Source organism: Mangifera indica, chromosome 10 (assembly GCF_011075055.1).
Source record: "Mangifera indica cultivar Alphonso chromosome 10, CATAS_Mindica_2.1, whole genome shotgun sequence".
NCBI classification, from domain to species: Eukaryota; Viridiplantae; Streptophyta; class Magnoliopsida; order Sapindales; family Anacardiaceae; genus Mangifera; species Mangifera indica.
The window spans coordinates 16736045-16753395 of NC_058146.1; the positions used below are offsets into that span (position 1 = coordinate 16736045).

Genomic DNA, 17351 nt, shown 5'->3' on the forward strand with positions numbered 1-17351 from the left:
ATTTATAAACGATAGACACAATTCATTACTTGTTTTTCTCAACTTTGACCATGTATAAAAAAAAAATTTAAATAATGGAACAATATTGCAGAGGCATCTCACTCAATGTCACACACCTCAAATAATTCAAAAAACATAGACTATTACTACTAAAATATTGATTAAACACCGTCTGATTTACAGATCCTCACCGTCTGTTGTAGAGAGAAATAGTTTCCTCGGGGAGAGAAAAAAAATGTCAAGCAAGAGTAATGAAATATGAAATAAAATAGAAATGTCACCATTTCCTTCACTTGTCTTCTTTTACAAAAAGTCTTGGATGGGACTTGAGTGGTGCAAAATGACTTGGAAGTGTTAGTAGAAATTGGGTAATATATAGAGACAGTGGCGATAAGAGTGATGAAGGCAAGTTCAAGTTGGGGTTCTGGAAATAATCACGTCAATGGTTTCTTTATAAGTATCATTTTTATGTACTCATACATGTCCCCAAGCCCACACTAGACAAATCTAAGTGCTGCTCTCATGGAGAAATATCTATTTCTCTGCATTTTCTTAGCTTTCTTCCTTCATTTTTCAACACTTTCCTTCGTTCATGCACAAGTAACCGACATTTCCACAGGCAAACAAGCTCTTCTTGCCCTAAAAGCTCGTGTAAGCCATGATCCAAGCAATTTTTTGACCAGCAATTGGTCCACAAGCTCTTCTGTTTGTCACTGGATGGGCATAACTTGTGGTGCTCATCACTCAAGAGTAACAGCTTTGAATATTTCTCACTTGGGTCTCATAGCCACCATTCCTCCTCAACTAGGAAATCTATCTTTCCTTTCAAGGCTAGACATCAACAACAACAGCTTTTATGGTGCTCTCCCTGAGGAACACGCACAGTTACGTCGACTGAAATACCTTGTTTTGAGTCGTAATAGCTTATCAGGTGAACTTCCTGCAAGTATTTTTGATAATCTTCCAAATTTGCTGTTGCTTTATTTGCATTCTAACATATTCGAGGGAAAAATACCATCGACCATATCTAAATGCAGAAGCTTGCAAAACTTATCCTTGTCATTCAATAATTTCACAGGAGCCATTCCGAAGGAAATTGGAAACTTGACTCGCCTTAGAGCGATCTATCTTGGATTCAACAAACTTCAAGGTATGTTATATAAAACTTTGTTTTAGTTACTGTGACTGATATTCTTTTTATATTCTTAGTCATTCAATAATATATTGCTTATTTATAATGAATTTGTAGGAGAAATTCCAAGAGAGCTTGGCAATCTTGCGAAACTGGAGCTATTATCACTGCCATATAATTACTTAACTGGAACTATTCCAAGAGAAATTGGGAACTTGACATTAATCAAGTATCTGTATCTAAGCTCGAACAAATTATCAGGTAAATAATAAACTTCTCTTAAAACTTCATGTTATTATGACTTGTGGAACTCATCACCTTCGACTAACACCTTTGAAAATTTCTCACTTGGGTTTCACAGTCACCCCTTCCTCCTCATCTAAGAAATCTCTCTTTCCTTTCAAGCCTAGACATCAGCAGCAACAGCTTTTATGGCTCTCTCCCTGCAAGCATTTTTGACAATCTTCCCAATCTGCAATTGCTTTATTTGCATTCTAACATGTTCGAGGGAAAAATACCATCGACCATATCAAAATGCAGAAGCTTGCAAAACTTATCCTTGTCATTCAATAATTTCACAGGAGCTATTCCAAAAGAAATTGGAAACTCGCTCAACTTAGAGAGATCTATCTTGGATACAACAAACTACAAAGGTATGCTACAAATATTCTTTTTATATTCCTTGTCATTCAATAATATATTACTAATCTATATCTTGCTTATATATAATGATTTTGTAGGAGAAATTCCGAAAGAGCTTGGTAATCTTGCAAAACTGGAGCGATTATCACTGCCAAATAGTTACTTAACAGGAACTATTCCCTCACTTATCTTCAACCTTTCTTTAATTTCCATGGACATTTCAGAAAATAGCCTGCTTGGGAGCCTTCCGGAAAACATGTGCCAACATCTTCCCAATCTTGAAGAACTATGTATGAAAGATAATGATCTCACTGGTCCAATTGCAAACAGTTTGGGGCAATGCAAAATCCTTCGCACTCTTGTATTGTCGAACAACCAATTCGAAGGACATATTCCCAGAGAAATTGGGAACTTGACATTAATCAAGGATCTACATTTAGACTCGAACAAAATGACAGGTAAATAATAAACCTCTCCCAAAACTTCAAGTTATTATAAATTAATTTCATGCTGTTATAATTATAGCACCCCTAGTTAAATTCGTATTGCCAAAACACACGAGAAATGTTAGATATGCTTGAGTATCTCATATCATTTGTTGATGCTAAAACAAGAATAGTTAAATAGTTTATCAGTTCTCAAACTATCAAAACGTGTAGAGCTATGATGGACTATGTCCAAAGTGAATAATATATTGATATTAAAATAATTCAATCTACTAACTGAGCTATCATATTTTTAGGTGAGATACTGGATGAAATTGGCAATCTTCATAATCTTGAACACTTGCAACTTGCATATAACCACCTAGTTGGCCCTGTCCCAACTACTATATTCAACATTTCAACTCTCCAGAATTCTTCCATCAATTGCAGAGCTTCCAAACATTAAGGTTCTTGTCTTGTGGGAAAATAATTTTAGTGGACCATTCCTGATTTCATGTTAGTGTGTGAAATTTCATATTTTTCAGCATCTAATTTCCTTGATTTGTGGTATTTAATTAATTAATTATTCGATTAATTGTTTGTTTTAGGAAATTGGGAATAAATTGTATTATTCTAAGAAAATATATGGAATAAAAGGATTTAGAGTTGTCAAGTATCAAGACGGAAAGACGGCAAAATACATAAGAGACGATTGATTGTGGAAAGGAGAGAATCTCGTTATTTGTTGAGAAATTCACAGTTAGGGACTTAATGACAATTGGAGGAAGTTCAGGGTCTTTGGATGATATTTGGCACAAAAAAAAATTTTCTCAATGATTGAAGCAAACCTGACACTATAGAAGGGAAAACTGCCCCCTATTTTAGGGATTTGCTTAGCATCCTTTTCTTTCAAAAAATATACATAGTCGCAACCCTTAGCTAGTTCTTCTTCAATTAGCATAGGATTTTTTATTTTAATTTTCTGTGAAGCCATGAACATGAACATGAGTGGCTAACTCTTTTCTTTAGTTGAGTAATCAGGATCATGGTTCTACAACAATTGTGAGATCTTCTTTACCCCGTTCTTTTATTTTAAATATTTAATCTATTTCTGATTTTATTTATTGTTGTCTTGTTTAATTAAATAGGAAACGTCTTATTTTCTTTGGATTGAAAACAACTTTGCTAGATTAAATTATTGAATTCGTAATTGTTTGATGATTTAATCATAAGTGGCTAAACTAGCATGCTTGGTGAAGTAGAATAGCTACTGTATGTTAGTGGAATAGGTTAATCTAATTTAAATAAAAACAATGTTTGTGTTTTGTTGATTAGAATCGGTGGCTTTTCTAATTCTTAATTTTGTTTTCAATTTAAATTCTAAGATCATATTTAGAACTGATTGAAACACAAGAGAAGTAATTAAAAGATGTTTCTTAATTACCGACACCCAAGGAAAAGCAGAACAACAAGTGCCTTGATGTTTCATAACCGGTTTATTTAAAATGAAAGATTAATCTTTTTATCGATGATCAATTGAACCGAACCATACCTGAATTACTTTGCTAGAACTCGCCTTATTATTGTTTCAATCTAATTTTCTGATTGCTTTGATTATTTAATTCTGAATTAATTTATTTTTGTTTATTTGGTAGGATTCAAAACAACAAAATCCTCTTTACTTTATTTTGTTAAATTTTAGATAAATAGCCCAATCTTTGTGGATACGACTCTACTTGCCCTATCTACAAGTTTTCATTGAGAGAGTAGAAAATTTTATTTTTGGTGGATTCAACACCCATCAAATTTTGGCACCATTTTCGAGGGTTGGTGTTGATAATTTGTCTGAAATTTTTTTTAATTTTTGTTTAAATTTTTTTTATGACTTGTTTGAACCCTGTAAGAGAACTTTAGTTTGATCTCGAAATTGAGAAGACTGCGAGACAACTCTGCAAGGAAACTAAATTAAGTAAACCTTTTTCTTCTTTATCTTATAGAATTAATTTAGGAGAGGATTTAACGAATACGAAAGTAGCAACAATGGTCGAACGAGAGCTTACTTTGAAAGAGATGGCTACACTTGTCGTCAATCAATAACCACTGTGCATCGCCTATCCAAACATTAATGCCAGTTTTGAACTTAAATCAGGTTTGATCTATTTATTGCCTACTTTTCGAGGATTACCAAGTGAGGACCCTCATAAACACTTGAAAGAATTTAATGTTGTTTGTTCCACCATGAAACCACAAGGGGTGAGTGAAGAGCAAATTAAACTGTGTGCTTTCCCTTTCTTTTTAACTGATAAGGCTAAGGATTGACTATATTATTTACCATCAGGTTCTATCAATAGTTGGGATGAGTTTAAAAGACAATTCTTTGAAAAATTCTTTCCTACTTTTAAGGCCACCTCAATTAGAATGGAAATATGTGGGATTAGACAATATAGTGGGGAGACACTTTATGAGTATTGGGAGAGGTTTAATCAACTCTGTGCCAGTTGTCCCTATCATCAAATTTTTTATCAATTATTAATTCAATATTTTTATGAAGGTTTATTGTCGTCTGATAGGAATTTGATCGATGCAACAAGTGGTAGAGCTTTGGTTAATAAAACTTTAATTGAAGCAAAAATATTGATCTCAACAATTGCCACTAATACTTAGCAATTTGGTATCAGACAGGATGCAACTGAGAGAAGGGTTAATGAGTTAAGCAATAATAATCCTCTTGACTAAAGACTTGATGAACTCACATCCTTGTTAGAAAAATTTATAGTAAATCATCAACAAATGAAGGCTTGCGGGATCTGTTCAAACATAGAGCACTTTACAAACGCATGCCTTACACTTTAAGAGGACACATATGAGGATGTCAATGCCATAAGAGGTTATCAGAACCAAAAGAGATATAATCCATACTCAAATGCCTATAATCAGGGATGAAGATATCACCCAAACTTTAGTTATGGCTAAAGAAACAACAACTTCCAACAGTTCGGATACCAAAATAGGTCACCCCCTCCTTAAGCATTTAATCCAACACCCCTACCTCAGCCAAAAGGTATGTCTCTTGAACAAATTATTACTACACTTGCTAATAATACACAACAATTTCAACAGGAGACAAGAGCTAGCATTCAAAATCTAGAAAATCAAGTAAACCAATTGGCTACTATTGTAAGAAGATTGGAAACTCAGAATTCTGGTAGATTGCCATCTCAGATTGTGGTGAATCCAAAGCAAGATGCAAATTTTACTGAGAATATCAATGCAATCACCCTGCAGAGTGGTAAAGAGTTGAAGGATCCTAAAAAGAAGATCCAAAAATATGCTAAAGAAAAGGAAATCTAACATGAAATTGAGCCAAAAGAAGCCCAAAAATCGTCCCCTTCTATAGAGAAGTGCCACCCTCTGTGGTCATTCCACCTCCTTTCCCAAGCTGACTTGCAAAGAACAAAAAGGAATAACAAGAATAAGAGATCCTTGAGGTCTTCTGCATGGTTGCGGTAAATATTCGTCTTTTAGATGCTATTAAGCAAGTTCCTAGATATGCTAAATTCCTTAAGGAATTATTCATGTCAAAAAGAAAACTAAAATGGGATGAAAAAGTACATGTCAGTGAGAATGTTTCAGCCGTTCTCCAAAGAAAATTGCCTCAAAAGTGTAAGGATACAGGTATGTTCACAATCCTCTACAAGATTGGTAATGTTAAAGTTGAGAAAGTTATGATAGATCTAGGAGCATCTATTAATGTCATGCCTAGCTCAATTTATCATTCTTTAAATCTATTAAACCCACCGATGTAATAATCCAATTAACTAATAGGTCCAATGCATATCCCAAAGAGGTGTTAGAAAATGTTCTTATTCAAGTTAATGAACTTATTTTTCCTGCTGACTTTTATATGCTTGACATGGAAGATGATAACTCATCTAAATCAGTCCCAATTTTGCTAGGAAGACCTTTTCTTAGGACATCTAGAACAAAAATTGATGTTTCGAAAGGTATCTTAACTATGGAATTTGATGGTAAAGTAATTAGATTCAATATTTATGAAGCCATGAGATTCCTTAGTGATGTCAATTCAATTTTTGTTGTTGATGTAATCGATTCCCTATCTCAACAAATTTTTGAGTTGTAGGATTTTGATAATTTGAAGGTAGTCCTTCATAAAGGACTTAAAACAAAAACATTGCAGGGAATTGAGTAGAAGCTTATGGTAGATGACGGATTTAGTGATACAGTTTATGAGCTGGAATCGTTCAAAATAACCAGGTATGATGTTTCTTATATTTCATTACCTGTATCTAACTCAAAATTACTTCTATCAATTATGCAAGCACTTGAATTGGAACTTAAACCTTCACCAAGCCATCTCAAATATGTATATTTGAGAGATAATGAAACCCTTCCTATGATAATTTCTAACAAACTCACTCTTCTTAAGGAAGAAAAACTCATTAGAGTCTTTAGAGATTATAGGGAAGCTATCGAATAGACCATCACAGACATCAAAAGTTTGAGCCCATCACTTTGTATGCATAGAATCTTGCTGGAGGAGAACACTAAGCCTTTGAGGGAAGCTCAAAGAAGGTTGAATCCTTCAATGATGAAAGTTGTGAAGAAAGAATTAATAAAGCTTTTGAACGCCGGTATGATCTACCCTATTTCAGATAGTGATTGGGTAAGTCCAGTACAAGTAGTACCTAAGAAAACCGGTTTCATTATTCAAAAGAACGATAATGATGAGTATGCTCCTATTAGAGTTCAAAATGGATAGAGGGTTTATATTAACTATAGAAAATTGAATGCTTCTACTAGAAAATATTACTTCCCTTTACCTTTTATTGATCAAATGTTAGAAAGATTAGTTGGTCAATCTCACTATTGTTGTCTTGATCGATATTTAGGTTTTAACCAAATTTCAGTTGCTTCCGAGGATTAAGAGTAGACAACATTCACATGTCCTTTTGGTACTTTCGCATAGACACATGCCTTTTGGACTTTACAATGCCCCGATCACTTTTTAGAGATGTATGGTTAGTATATTTTCAGATTATGTGGAGAATATCATAGGTATTTATGGATGACTTTACTATTTACAGTAATTCATTTGAATCTTATCTAAATAATCTGATTAAAATTCTGAAAAGGTATATTGAAACAAACCTTGTGCTAAACTATGAAAAATGTCACTTTATGGTTGATCAAGGTTTAATATTAGGGCATATAGTGTCTTCTTAAAGGATAAAGGTAGATAAGTCAAAAATTGATTTGATTAAATCCTTACCTCACCTAACTTGTGTTCAGGAAGTGCATTCTTTTCTTGGACATGAAGGTTTTTATAGGAGATTTATCAAGGATTTTTTGAAAATTGCCCAACCGCTTTCAAGACTACTACAAAGGGATGTCCAATTTGAGTTTGATAGAGCATACAAGAAAGCTTTTGATTAGTGGAAAGCCTTCTTATGTGGTTTATTATGCTTCAAGAACTCTTTATAATACTCAAAGAAATTATTCCACAACTGAAAAAGAATTGTTGGCAGTAGTTTTTGCTTTAGAAAAGTTTCGCTCTTATTTATTGGGCACTAGGGTAATTGTTTATTCTGATCATGCAGCTCTAAAGTATTTGCTTTCTAAGAGGGAATCAAAGCCTAGGCTAATTAGATGGATACTATTGCTGCAAGAATTCGATTTGGAGATTAGGGATAGAAATGGAGTCGAAAATTTTGTTGCTGATCATCTAAGTCGATTGGTAACAGATAAAGACCCCATGCCTCCCAAGATGCTTTTCCATATGAGAATCTCTTTTACTTAGATATTATTACACCTTGGTATACTGATATTGTTAATTATTTGGTCACTAAGTCATTTCCAAATGATCTCACTAGAGCCCAAAAAGAAAAAATTAAAAGTGATTCTAAGTACTATGTATGGGATGCTTCGTATTTATGGAAGCAATGTTCTGACCAATTAATTCGCAGGTGTGTACATGATAGTGAAATCCAATCTATCTTGGAGTTTTGCCACTTTTATGCATATGGGGGTCACTTTGGCCCGAAAAGAACAATACAAAAGGTGCTAGAATGTGGGCTATGTTGGCCTACTCTGTTTCGAGATGCATACATGTTTTGTAAGTCTTGTGCTAATTGTTAAAGGAGTAGGAATTTAGGACATAGGGATCAAATGCCACTAACCCCAATTTTGGTTTGTGAAATTTTTGATATTTAGGGAATTGATTTTATGGGTCCTTTTCCATTATCTTTTGGTAACTCCTATATTCTTTTAGTTGTTGATTATGTTTCTAAATGGATTGAAGCTAAGGCAACAAGAACTGATGATGCTAAAATTATTGTAAGATTTAATAAGACTTACATTTTTTCCAGGTATGGAACACCAAGAGCCATTGTAAATGACCGAGGAACCCATTTTTGCAATCAGGTCATGGAAGCGTTGCTTAAAAAATACAATGCCACTCACCGAGTCTCCACTGCATACCATCCGCAAATGAGTGGACAAGCCAAGTTTCAAATAGGGAGATTAAGTCTATACTTGAGAAAATGGTAAATCCAAATAGAATGGATTAGAGCCTCCGCTTGGATGTTGCTTCTGGGCTTATAGAACCGTATACAAGACTCCAATAGGTGTGTCTCCTTATTGCATAATATTCGGTAAATCGTGTCATCTCCCAATTGAATTAGAACACCAGACCTATTGGGCAATTAAACAATGCAATATAGACTTGGACAAGGTAGGTAATCTTAGGAAGTTACAACTTCAAGAATTGGAGGAAATCAGAAATGATTCCTATGAAAATTCCCAAATTTATAAAGAAAAGACTAAACTTTTCCATGATAAAATGATTTTTAGGAAAACCTTTCATGTTGGACAAAAAGTACTCCTATATCACTCTAAACTTAAATTGTTTTCAGGAAAATTACAATCTCATTAGATTGGTCATTTTGTTGTTACTAATGTCTTTTCTCATGGTGCAGTTGAAATTCAAAGTACATCTACTAATAAAATTTTTAAGGTTAATGGACATCGTCTGAACCTTATTATGAAGGATTTGAGGCCTACAATGTAGACGAAATATCTTTGGCTCCCTCGAATTGATGCATTGGGAGGCACTTATTGGGAGACAACCCAATTGATCTTATTTTTCATTCTTTTTAATCATTTTGTGTCTTTAATTAAGGTTTAAATTAAAAAAAACCAAAAAAAATAATAAATTAAAAAAAAAAAGCAAATTTCATTTTTGTGTCTTTGCTTTCAATTTTCGAATCTCTTTTCCTCCCTGTTCAATGTCTTTTCATCTCTACAGGCCCAAATCAAACGTCAACAACTTCAATCACTCCTTCACCACACTAACACTCCTTTTTAGGGAAGTCCTCTTAACTTTCCTTTCATTCTTTCTTTTATATGTGAGCTTCAATTTTTCTACATTGAGGACAAGGTAAAGATCAGGTGTAAGGGAGGGAATGTATAATTTTCAATCTCTTTGGAACCTTTGACTCTCTTGAAAGCTATCCTAGAATTTGCTCTAAGTTAGTATGCATTATTGGTTCGAGTTTGAATGCATGAAAGAGGCAAGTATGATTAGTGATTTTACTTCAAATGTTTCGAGTGTCTCATTGATTTTAATGACTGAATTGAATGAAAATGTGCAAGGTTTGCTACAAGTTGAACACCTATGTTAGCTTTTGAGCCCATGAGCATTTCATTACACGTTGCTCTAATTATCTTCTTTATTGAGTGTTTATCAAACATGACTTGTTATTCTAGAATTTGCTCTGTTATGCATTTCGAGACCACATTTTTTTGAATTCATGCATTAAGATGATAAGGGCATTTAGGATTAACCACTTCGAAACTCTTAAAAAGCCAACCTTAGCTATATTTTCTAGTAGATAGCCAATTTTGAGCCGAATCCCTTTTCTTTGTTTTAACCCATAAATATTTACCCTTAAGCCTTTTGTTTTATCTTGTTAACCCTTGTATCAAGATATTGTGAGAGTGAATTGCATGATAAAGAACCAAATGGGTAGATGGATAGATATAAGGAGTGGAAATAAAATTTTGAAAAATGAAAAAAAAAAAAGAAGAAATGAAGAAAAAAAAGAAAAAAAAAGGGAAAGAGAAGTAAGATATTAATCCCTATGTATTGAATAGGAAGTTTGGACAAGTGAAGTATCCATAATTGTATAGAAAGAATTCCAATTATTCCTACATGTTGCATATTAAATTTAAAAAAAAAATCTTTGAAGAAGGGATGAGTTTCACTAAAATGAAGAAAAAAAAAAAGAAGAGAGAAGTGTGGTTAAAGGAGTTATTTTCGTTATTCTTTAAATATCATGCAAGGGAACTTACTCATATCTTGATCTTTACACCTACATTTTCCTTCTTTTTTTACCTTCACCTAAGCCCTATTACAACCTTACTTAAGACCTTTTGATTTTCGCATCGTATTCATATTTATTAGTGGTGGAGATATGATATATGAGTAAACTTATGGTAATGACTTGCTAAGTTTTGATCTGAGAGCTAAATGAAACCCTAAACGCTTTGAAAGTATAGAGTGAAACCAATATGCGGTGTTGAATCTTGTTTCATTTGATTTTGATGAGATTGTTGAGATTGATGAGATGCTTATGTTTTTCCAAAAATTCATGCTATGAAGACTTGTGCTCTTGATTGTTGTTTTGGACTTGGGATTCTAATGCATCTTAACTTTGAGTTATTTGAGGATATACTGGAAAGAGGGAAAAGGGTGAAGAAAAGACTGATTGATGTTTGCTTGAGGGCAAGCAAAGGAATGGTGTGAGGGAATTTGTTAGTGTGTGAAATTTCATATTTTTCAGCAGCTAATTTCCTTGATTTGTGGTATTTAATTCATTAATTATTCGATTAATTGTTTGTTTTAGGGAATTGGGCATTAATTGCATTATTCTGAGAAAAGATACAGAATAAAAGGAATTTAGAGTTGTCAAGTATCAAGACAGAAAGACAATGAAATACATAAGAGATGGGTGATTGTGGAAAGGAAAGAATCTCTCTATTTGTTGAGAAATTCACAGTTAGGAACTTAATTGACAATTGGAGGAAGTTCAGGGCCTTTGGATGATATTTGGCACAAAAAAAAATTTCTCAATGATTGATGCAAACCTGGCACTATAAAAGGGAAAACTGCTCCTTATTTTAGGGATCTGCTTAGCATCCTTTTCTTTCAAAAAATAAACACAGACATAGCCCTTGGTTGGTTCTTCTTCAATTAGCATAAGATTTTTTATTTTAGTTTTTTGTGAAACCATGAACATGAACATGAGTGGCTAACTCTTTTCTTTAGTCGAATAATCGGGATCATGGTTCTACGACAATTGTGAGATCTTTTTTACCCGTTTTTTTATTTTAAATATTTAATCTATTTCTGATTTTATTTATTGTTGTCTTGTTCAATTAAATAGGAGACGTCTTATTTTCTTTGGATTAAAAACAACTTTGCTAGATTAAATTATTGAATTCATAATTGTTTGATGATTTAATCATAAGTGGCTAAACTAGCATGCTTGGTGAAGTAGAATAGCTACTGTATGTTAGTGGAATAAGTTAATCTAATTTAAACAAAAACAACATCTGTGTTTTGTTGATTAGAATCGGTGGCTTTTCTAATTCTTAATTCTGTTTTCAATTTAAATTCTAAGATCATATTTAGAACTGATTGAAAAACAAGAGAAATAATTAAAGGATGTTTCTTAATTATCGACACCCAAAGAAAAACAGAACAACAAGTGTCTTGATGTTTCATAACTAGTTTATTTAAAATGAAAGATTAATCTTTTTATCGATGATCAATTGAACTGAACCATACCTAAATTACTTGGCTAGAACTCGCCTTATTATTATTTCAATCTAATTTTCTAATTATTTTGATTATTTAATTCTGAATTAATTTATTTTTGTTTATTTGACAGGATTCGAAACAACAAAATCCCCCTTACTTTATTTTGTTAGATTTCAGATAAATAAGCCAATCTTTGTGGATACGACTCTACTTGCCCTATCTACAAGTTTTCATTGAGAGAGTAGAAAATTTTATTTTTAGTGGATTCGACACCCATCATTTCATCACCAATGCTTCCAAGTTCTACATGATAGATATTTCATTTAACTCATTCACAGACTTCATTCTCTGTACAATTGGTAATGTGAAAAATGTTGAGATACTAGATTTAAAATATAATTACTTCACATCTGCTCATGATCTGAGCTTTCTTTCCAATTTGACAAATTGCAAGAGTTTAAGAGTCCTAAGATTAAGCAAAAATCCACTGAATAACACCCTTCCAGATTCTATAGGGAATCTTTCTATTTCTTTGGAATATATTAACATTAATAATTGCAACATTAGTGGAAAAATTCCCAAAGAAATTGGAAACTTGAAAAACTTGCTAGAACTAAAATTACAAGATAATGAATTGACTGGACCAATTCCAGTTACTATGGATGGACTACAAAATCTCCAAGGTTTGTATCTTCAAAATAATAAATTTGAAGGACTCATCCTAGATACTTTTTGTCATTTAAATGAATTGGATGAGTTGAATTTAGGGGGAAACTAGTTCTATGGAGCTATACCTGCTTGTATTGGCAATCTCACTGCAGTGAGAAATTTGTTTTTACATTCAAACAGGTTAACTTTTATACCATCAACTTTGTGAAACCTTAGGGATCTCTTGTACTATGATTTGTCATCAAATTTTCCGGATGGATCTCTATCATTAGACATTGGAAATCTTAAGGTTGCCATAGCTATAAATCTTTCTAGGAATCTTTTTTTAGGAGAGATTCCAATTGCTATTTGAAGCCTAGAAAATCTACAATCTCTCTCCTTAAATTGTAACAGATTACAAGGCTCCATTCCTAAAACATTTAGCAACTTAAAAAGCCTGGAATTCTTGGATTTGTTTGGAAACAATCTTTTTGGAGTGATTCCCAAGTCTTTGGAAGAACTCATCTATCTCAAATATCTAAATTTATCTTCCAATCAACTAAGTGGCAAAATTCTTAAAGGAGGGTCCTTCAAAAATTTCTCAACTAAATTGTTTATAGGGAATCTTGCATTGTGTGTACCTTCTCAACTACAAGTTCCACCATGTAAAAAAAGCACTCATCAAAAATCAAGGATTAAAAAGGTTTTCCTGTTGAGTCTTTTGCCAACATGCATTACAGTCTCATTAGTTGTCTTGGTTCTTATGTCTTTCTTGATCCGAAAAAGGAGAACAAGGCCAACTATCAATGTTGATTTTTGTCTTGGGGGAACATGGAGAAAAATTTCTTACCAAGAACTTGTGAGAGCAATGGATGGATTCAGTGAGAATAACCTGTTTGGCAAAGGAAGTTACAATTCGGTTTACAAAAGAAGACTCCATGAGGGAATAGAGGTTACAGCAAAAGTATTCCACTTGGATTTTGAAGGAGCTTTTACAAGTTTTGAAACTGAATGTGAAGTAATAAAAGGTATTCATCATCGAAATCTTGTCAAAATCATCAGCAGCTGTTCAAATAATGATTTTAAATCTTTGATACTTGAATACATGTCTAATGGGAGCCTGGAGAAATTGTTGTTTTATGAGAAGTATGTTTTGGACATTTCTCATAGACCGAATATAATGATCAATGTTGTTTCAGCTTTGGAATATATCCACTTTGGCTATTCAGTTCCAATCATTCATTGTGACATAAAACTAAGCAATGTCCTAGTAGATGAACATATGATTGCACATTAGGTGACGAAAACTCCATGACACAAACAAAGACCTTTGCTACCATTGGTTATATGGCACTAGGTAATTGTTTCGTTTTTTTAAGATGACAATATCTAGAGATATAAAACTATCAACTTATTTTATTGAAATGATGGGATTTTGTTTTTTCTATTTAAGAGACTTAATTTTCAAATTTTTATATTGAAAGATCCAAATTTTTAAAATTTCCTATATAAGAAACCAAACTTCAATATTTTCTATTAAATGTATTAAACAGACACAATTAAATTTATTTTGTTTTGTTTTATTTTGGAAACAATGTCCTTAGTTTAGTATGTTTAATAAAAAATAATAAAAATTTAGTCACTCAATAAGAAAATTTGAAAATATGGTTCTTCAATAAGAAAAAATTGAAAGTTCAATTATATCAGTTTAAAAAAATACAAAGTTTAGTTCCCTCAATAAAAATAAATAATAGTTCGATACCTTGATTTGTTGTAATTTTTTTATTAAAACTACGATTTGTTACTGTTTATGTGTGGCAATGAAAGTGCATATACATGATTACTATGATTAGAATACGGGAGAGAAGGAAAGTTATCTAGACAAGGAGATGTGTACAGCTATGGTGTTATGCTAATGGAAATATTTACCAAGAAGCCAACAAATGAATGTTTATAGAAGAAATGAGCTTAAGGAGGTGGGTTAGTGAATCACTATGCAACACAGTGATGTAAGTCGTGGACACAGATTTACTTACAAGGGATGATGAACATTTCTCAAGCAAGAAAGAATGTGTGTCGTCAATCTTAAGCTTGGCTATGGAGTGTAAAAAGAATCACCTCTGCAGAGGATCACTATGAAAGAAGTAGTGACAAGACTAATCAAAATCAAGGCCCAACTTGCATAAATTGAAACAAGAAAAGTAGATGGGTTTTGAATTTAGGCTAACTTCCTTCTATTTTCAATGAGAATAAAGTTGTAATCTAGGTGATTAGCCATATACCTTTGAACCTTTCTTTTATCTATGTTTATGTTATTTAACTATAGATAATTGTTTTTGATTTGTAGAGAGAAATGGAAGAACTGGCCAACCAATGTCCTATCAACGAGACAACCTGAGTTTGGCAACCTTCTTCCTCTGCCATGAGTTTGATGACAAGTATATGCATGTTATCAGGTCTACTTTGATTAAAAACAAGTTATTGTAATGAATTTTTTAATTTGATGGATCTTAATGTAGTAATGATAAAGTATAGGGGATGTGAAATTTTCCTGTTTTACTAGAGGTGAATTATAGTATTTATTATTATTGTTTTGATATTTAAATATATATATATACATTTAACAAAAACCAGCCAAGGGCAAACAACCTAAGTTCATCCTCAAGATGGAGGATAGCAAAATCACTAAGTAACAAGGAGCCCATCAAACCAATTTAGAGAACCAACATAAAGATCAACACAATCACGATCAGACATCACTTCCAACCCATACTACAGGGAGCCCACTGGATCCACACAATTCACTTACACAACAATCCTCTATGCCTAGGAAGCCACTGAAACACCAGCGCCTTCACACACCAGGAAGCCAAGAAATCCACCAGTACTGCCCACCAGAAACCAAAAGGAGCAGCTTGCAAAAATTGCAGAACCAGGGAGGCAACTCCCACCAAAAGATAGAGGCAGCAACAACAGAGAGAAAAAACAACGGCACCAGCAAGAACAGAAGCAGCACTCAGGAACCACCAACAGGATCGGCAGCAGTACAAATAAGGAGATTAGTAGAAGCAGATTGTATTTTCCAGGGATGGGAGCTCCAGGAAGAACAGAGCAGTAAACATCCGGATGGCAACGGGGTATGGAGGACGCCAACTCATACAGCGAAGCTGAACTAGGCACAGGACAGCAAACCACCAGGTGGAACCACACCAAGAACCATCCACATAAAGCACTGCTGGAACTCTCTGGGACAGACAAGAAAGACTCTGGGAGAGAAAGGATAGGAAGGTGCCAGCAGAACTGGCAGCTAAGAACACAAATTCAGCAGCAATAAGGCAGACAAAGGCCAACATATCCAATGAACCCCAATACAGGAGAAAACCAACAGGGGAGAGGGATGCAGAGATCAGCAACTCCAGAGAAGGAGAAAGGCAAAAGAACACGAGAGGATTCCAGCACTAAAGCAGCTGCAGAGAGCTAACCCGAGCCAAAATAGACCAGTAGCATAATGGCGCCTCCACAGGACCCAAGAACACATTGGAAGAAGCTAGGCCGGTGCAGAGGAGAACCACAGAGAGCCAGAGACCACCAGGGACTTATAGAGAAAAGGCTGAAAACACACCATGAGATGGAAACAGATCGGAATCAGAGAACGTGGGGAAGAAGAAGCCATAAAAAGTCCAGTAGCAGAAGAGATGAAGCAGTGGAGAGGGACATTCATTCAAAAAGACCAGAGCAACCCGCACCAAACCACCCAAATTGGAACCAGCAAAAGGAAAGGAGAAGAACCCGCAAAAAAATACCCAGTTAGCAAAAAGGTTGCCACCTCCAAAGAGCTGAAACCTCAACACTTGTAGATGCAGTTCAACAGGCCCCAATTCCAAGCAATGGCTTTATTGGCATTCGGCGGTGGGAAGTTTGAGAGGTCAAACCCCTCTATCTCTAACTAGCCTCCTGATCCTTTCCACAAATCTCATCGGGGAGTAGGGCCTTGCCCACTAACCATGCAACATGACATGTGTTCACGCGCTTTATTAAAGAAGTAGTTGTCAATTTAACCAATAAAATTTTTTGGTAAAGAACTTTTAAAATTAACAAATATACCCATACATAATTCTTTGAATTGCAAAATGAACTTAGATAAACATCTACAAACACAATTCATTACTTGTTTTCCTCAACTTTGGCCATATATAAAGAAAAAAAGAATTTAAATAATAGAACAATATTATAGAGGCACCTAACTCAATGTCACACACTCAAATAATTTAAACAACATATCTAAAGAAAGAATAACAACACTTGAATTATCGAATTATCATATTTTTTCTATTGAGGGGATCGAATTTTGTTTTTTTTCCCAATTAAAGAGACGAAACTCCCATATTTTTCTATTAAAGGAAACAAATTTTTGGATTTTCTTATAAAGGGGATCAAACTTGCAATTTTTTCTCTTTAAAGTACTAATAAACACAATTATGATCATTTGTTTTGTTCCTTCCATAAGAAAAAAAATTGAGTTCCTTTAATAGAAAAAGAAATTAAAATTTAGTTCACTCAATAGGAAATTGTAAAAGTTCTATCCTTTAGAAGAAAAATTGTTTCACATAGAAATTGATGATGATTCAAGCGGTACCGATGAAAACGATGGCGAAACACTGTC

At 33.7% G+C, this 17351-nt stretch overlaps 1 protein-coding gene across 2 annotated transcripts in view; it reads left to right on the forward strand.

The window, feature by feature from the left end:
- Nucleotides 1-355: 355 nt before the first annotated feature.
- LOC123227977 (LRR receptor-like serine/threonine-protein kinase EFR) overlaps nt 356-17351 on the forward strand; it is a 62854-nt gene continuing 45858 nt past the window's right edge. The window contains exons 1-6 of one of the 2 annotated variants that reach the window (XR_006504579.1): nt 356-931; nt 1079-1150; nt 1250-1393; nt 1494-1785; nt 1873-2232; nt 2517-3203. Coding sequence is in view for 1 of the 2 variants with exons in the window: in XM_044653150.1 (XP_044509085.1) it covers nt 523-931; nt 1079-1150 (481 nt within the window). In the remaining variant the exon portion in view is untranslated. Of the gene's footprint in view, nt 932-1078; nt 1151-1249; nt 1394-1493; nt 1786-1872; nt 2233-2516; nt 3204-17351 lie in introns of those variants that run through there. The other variant, XM_044653150.1, reaches the window with a different exon arrangement.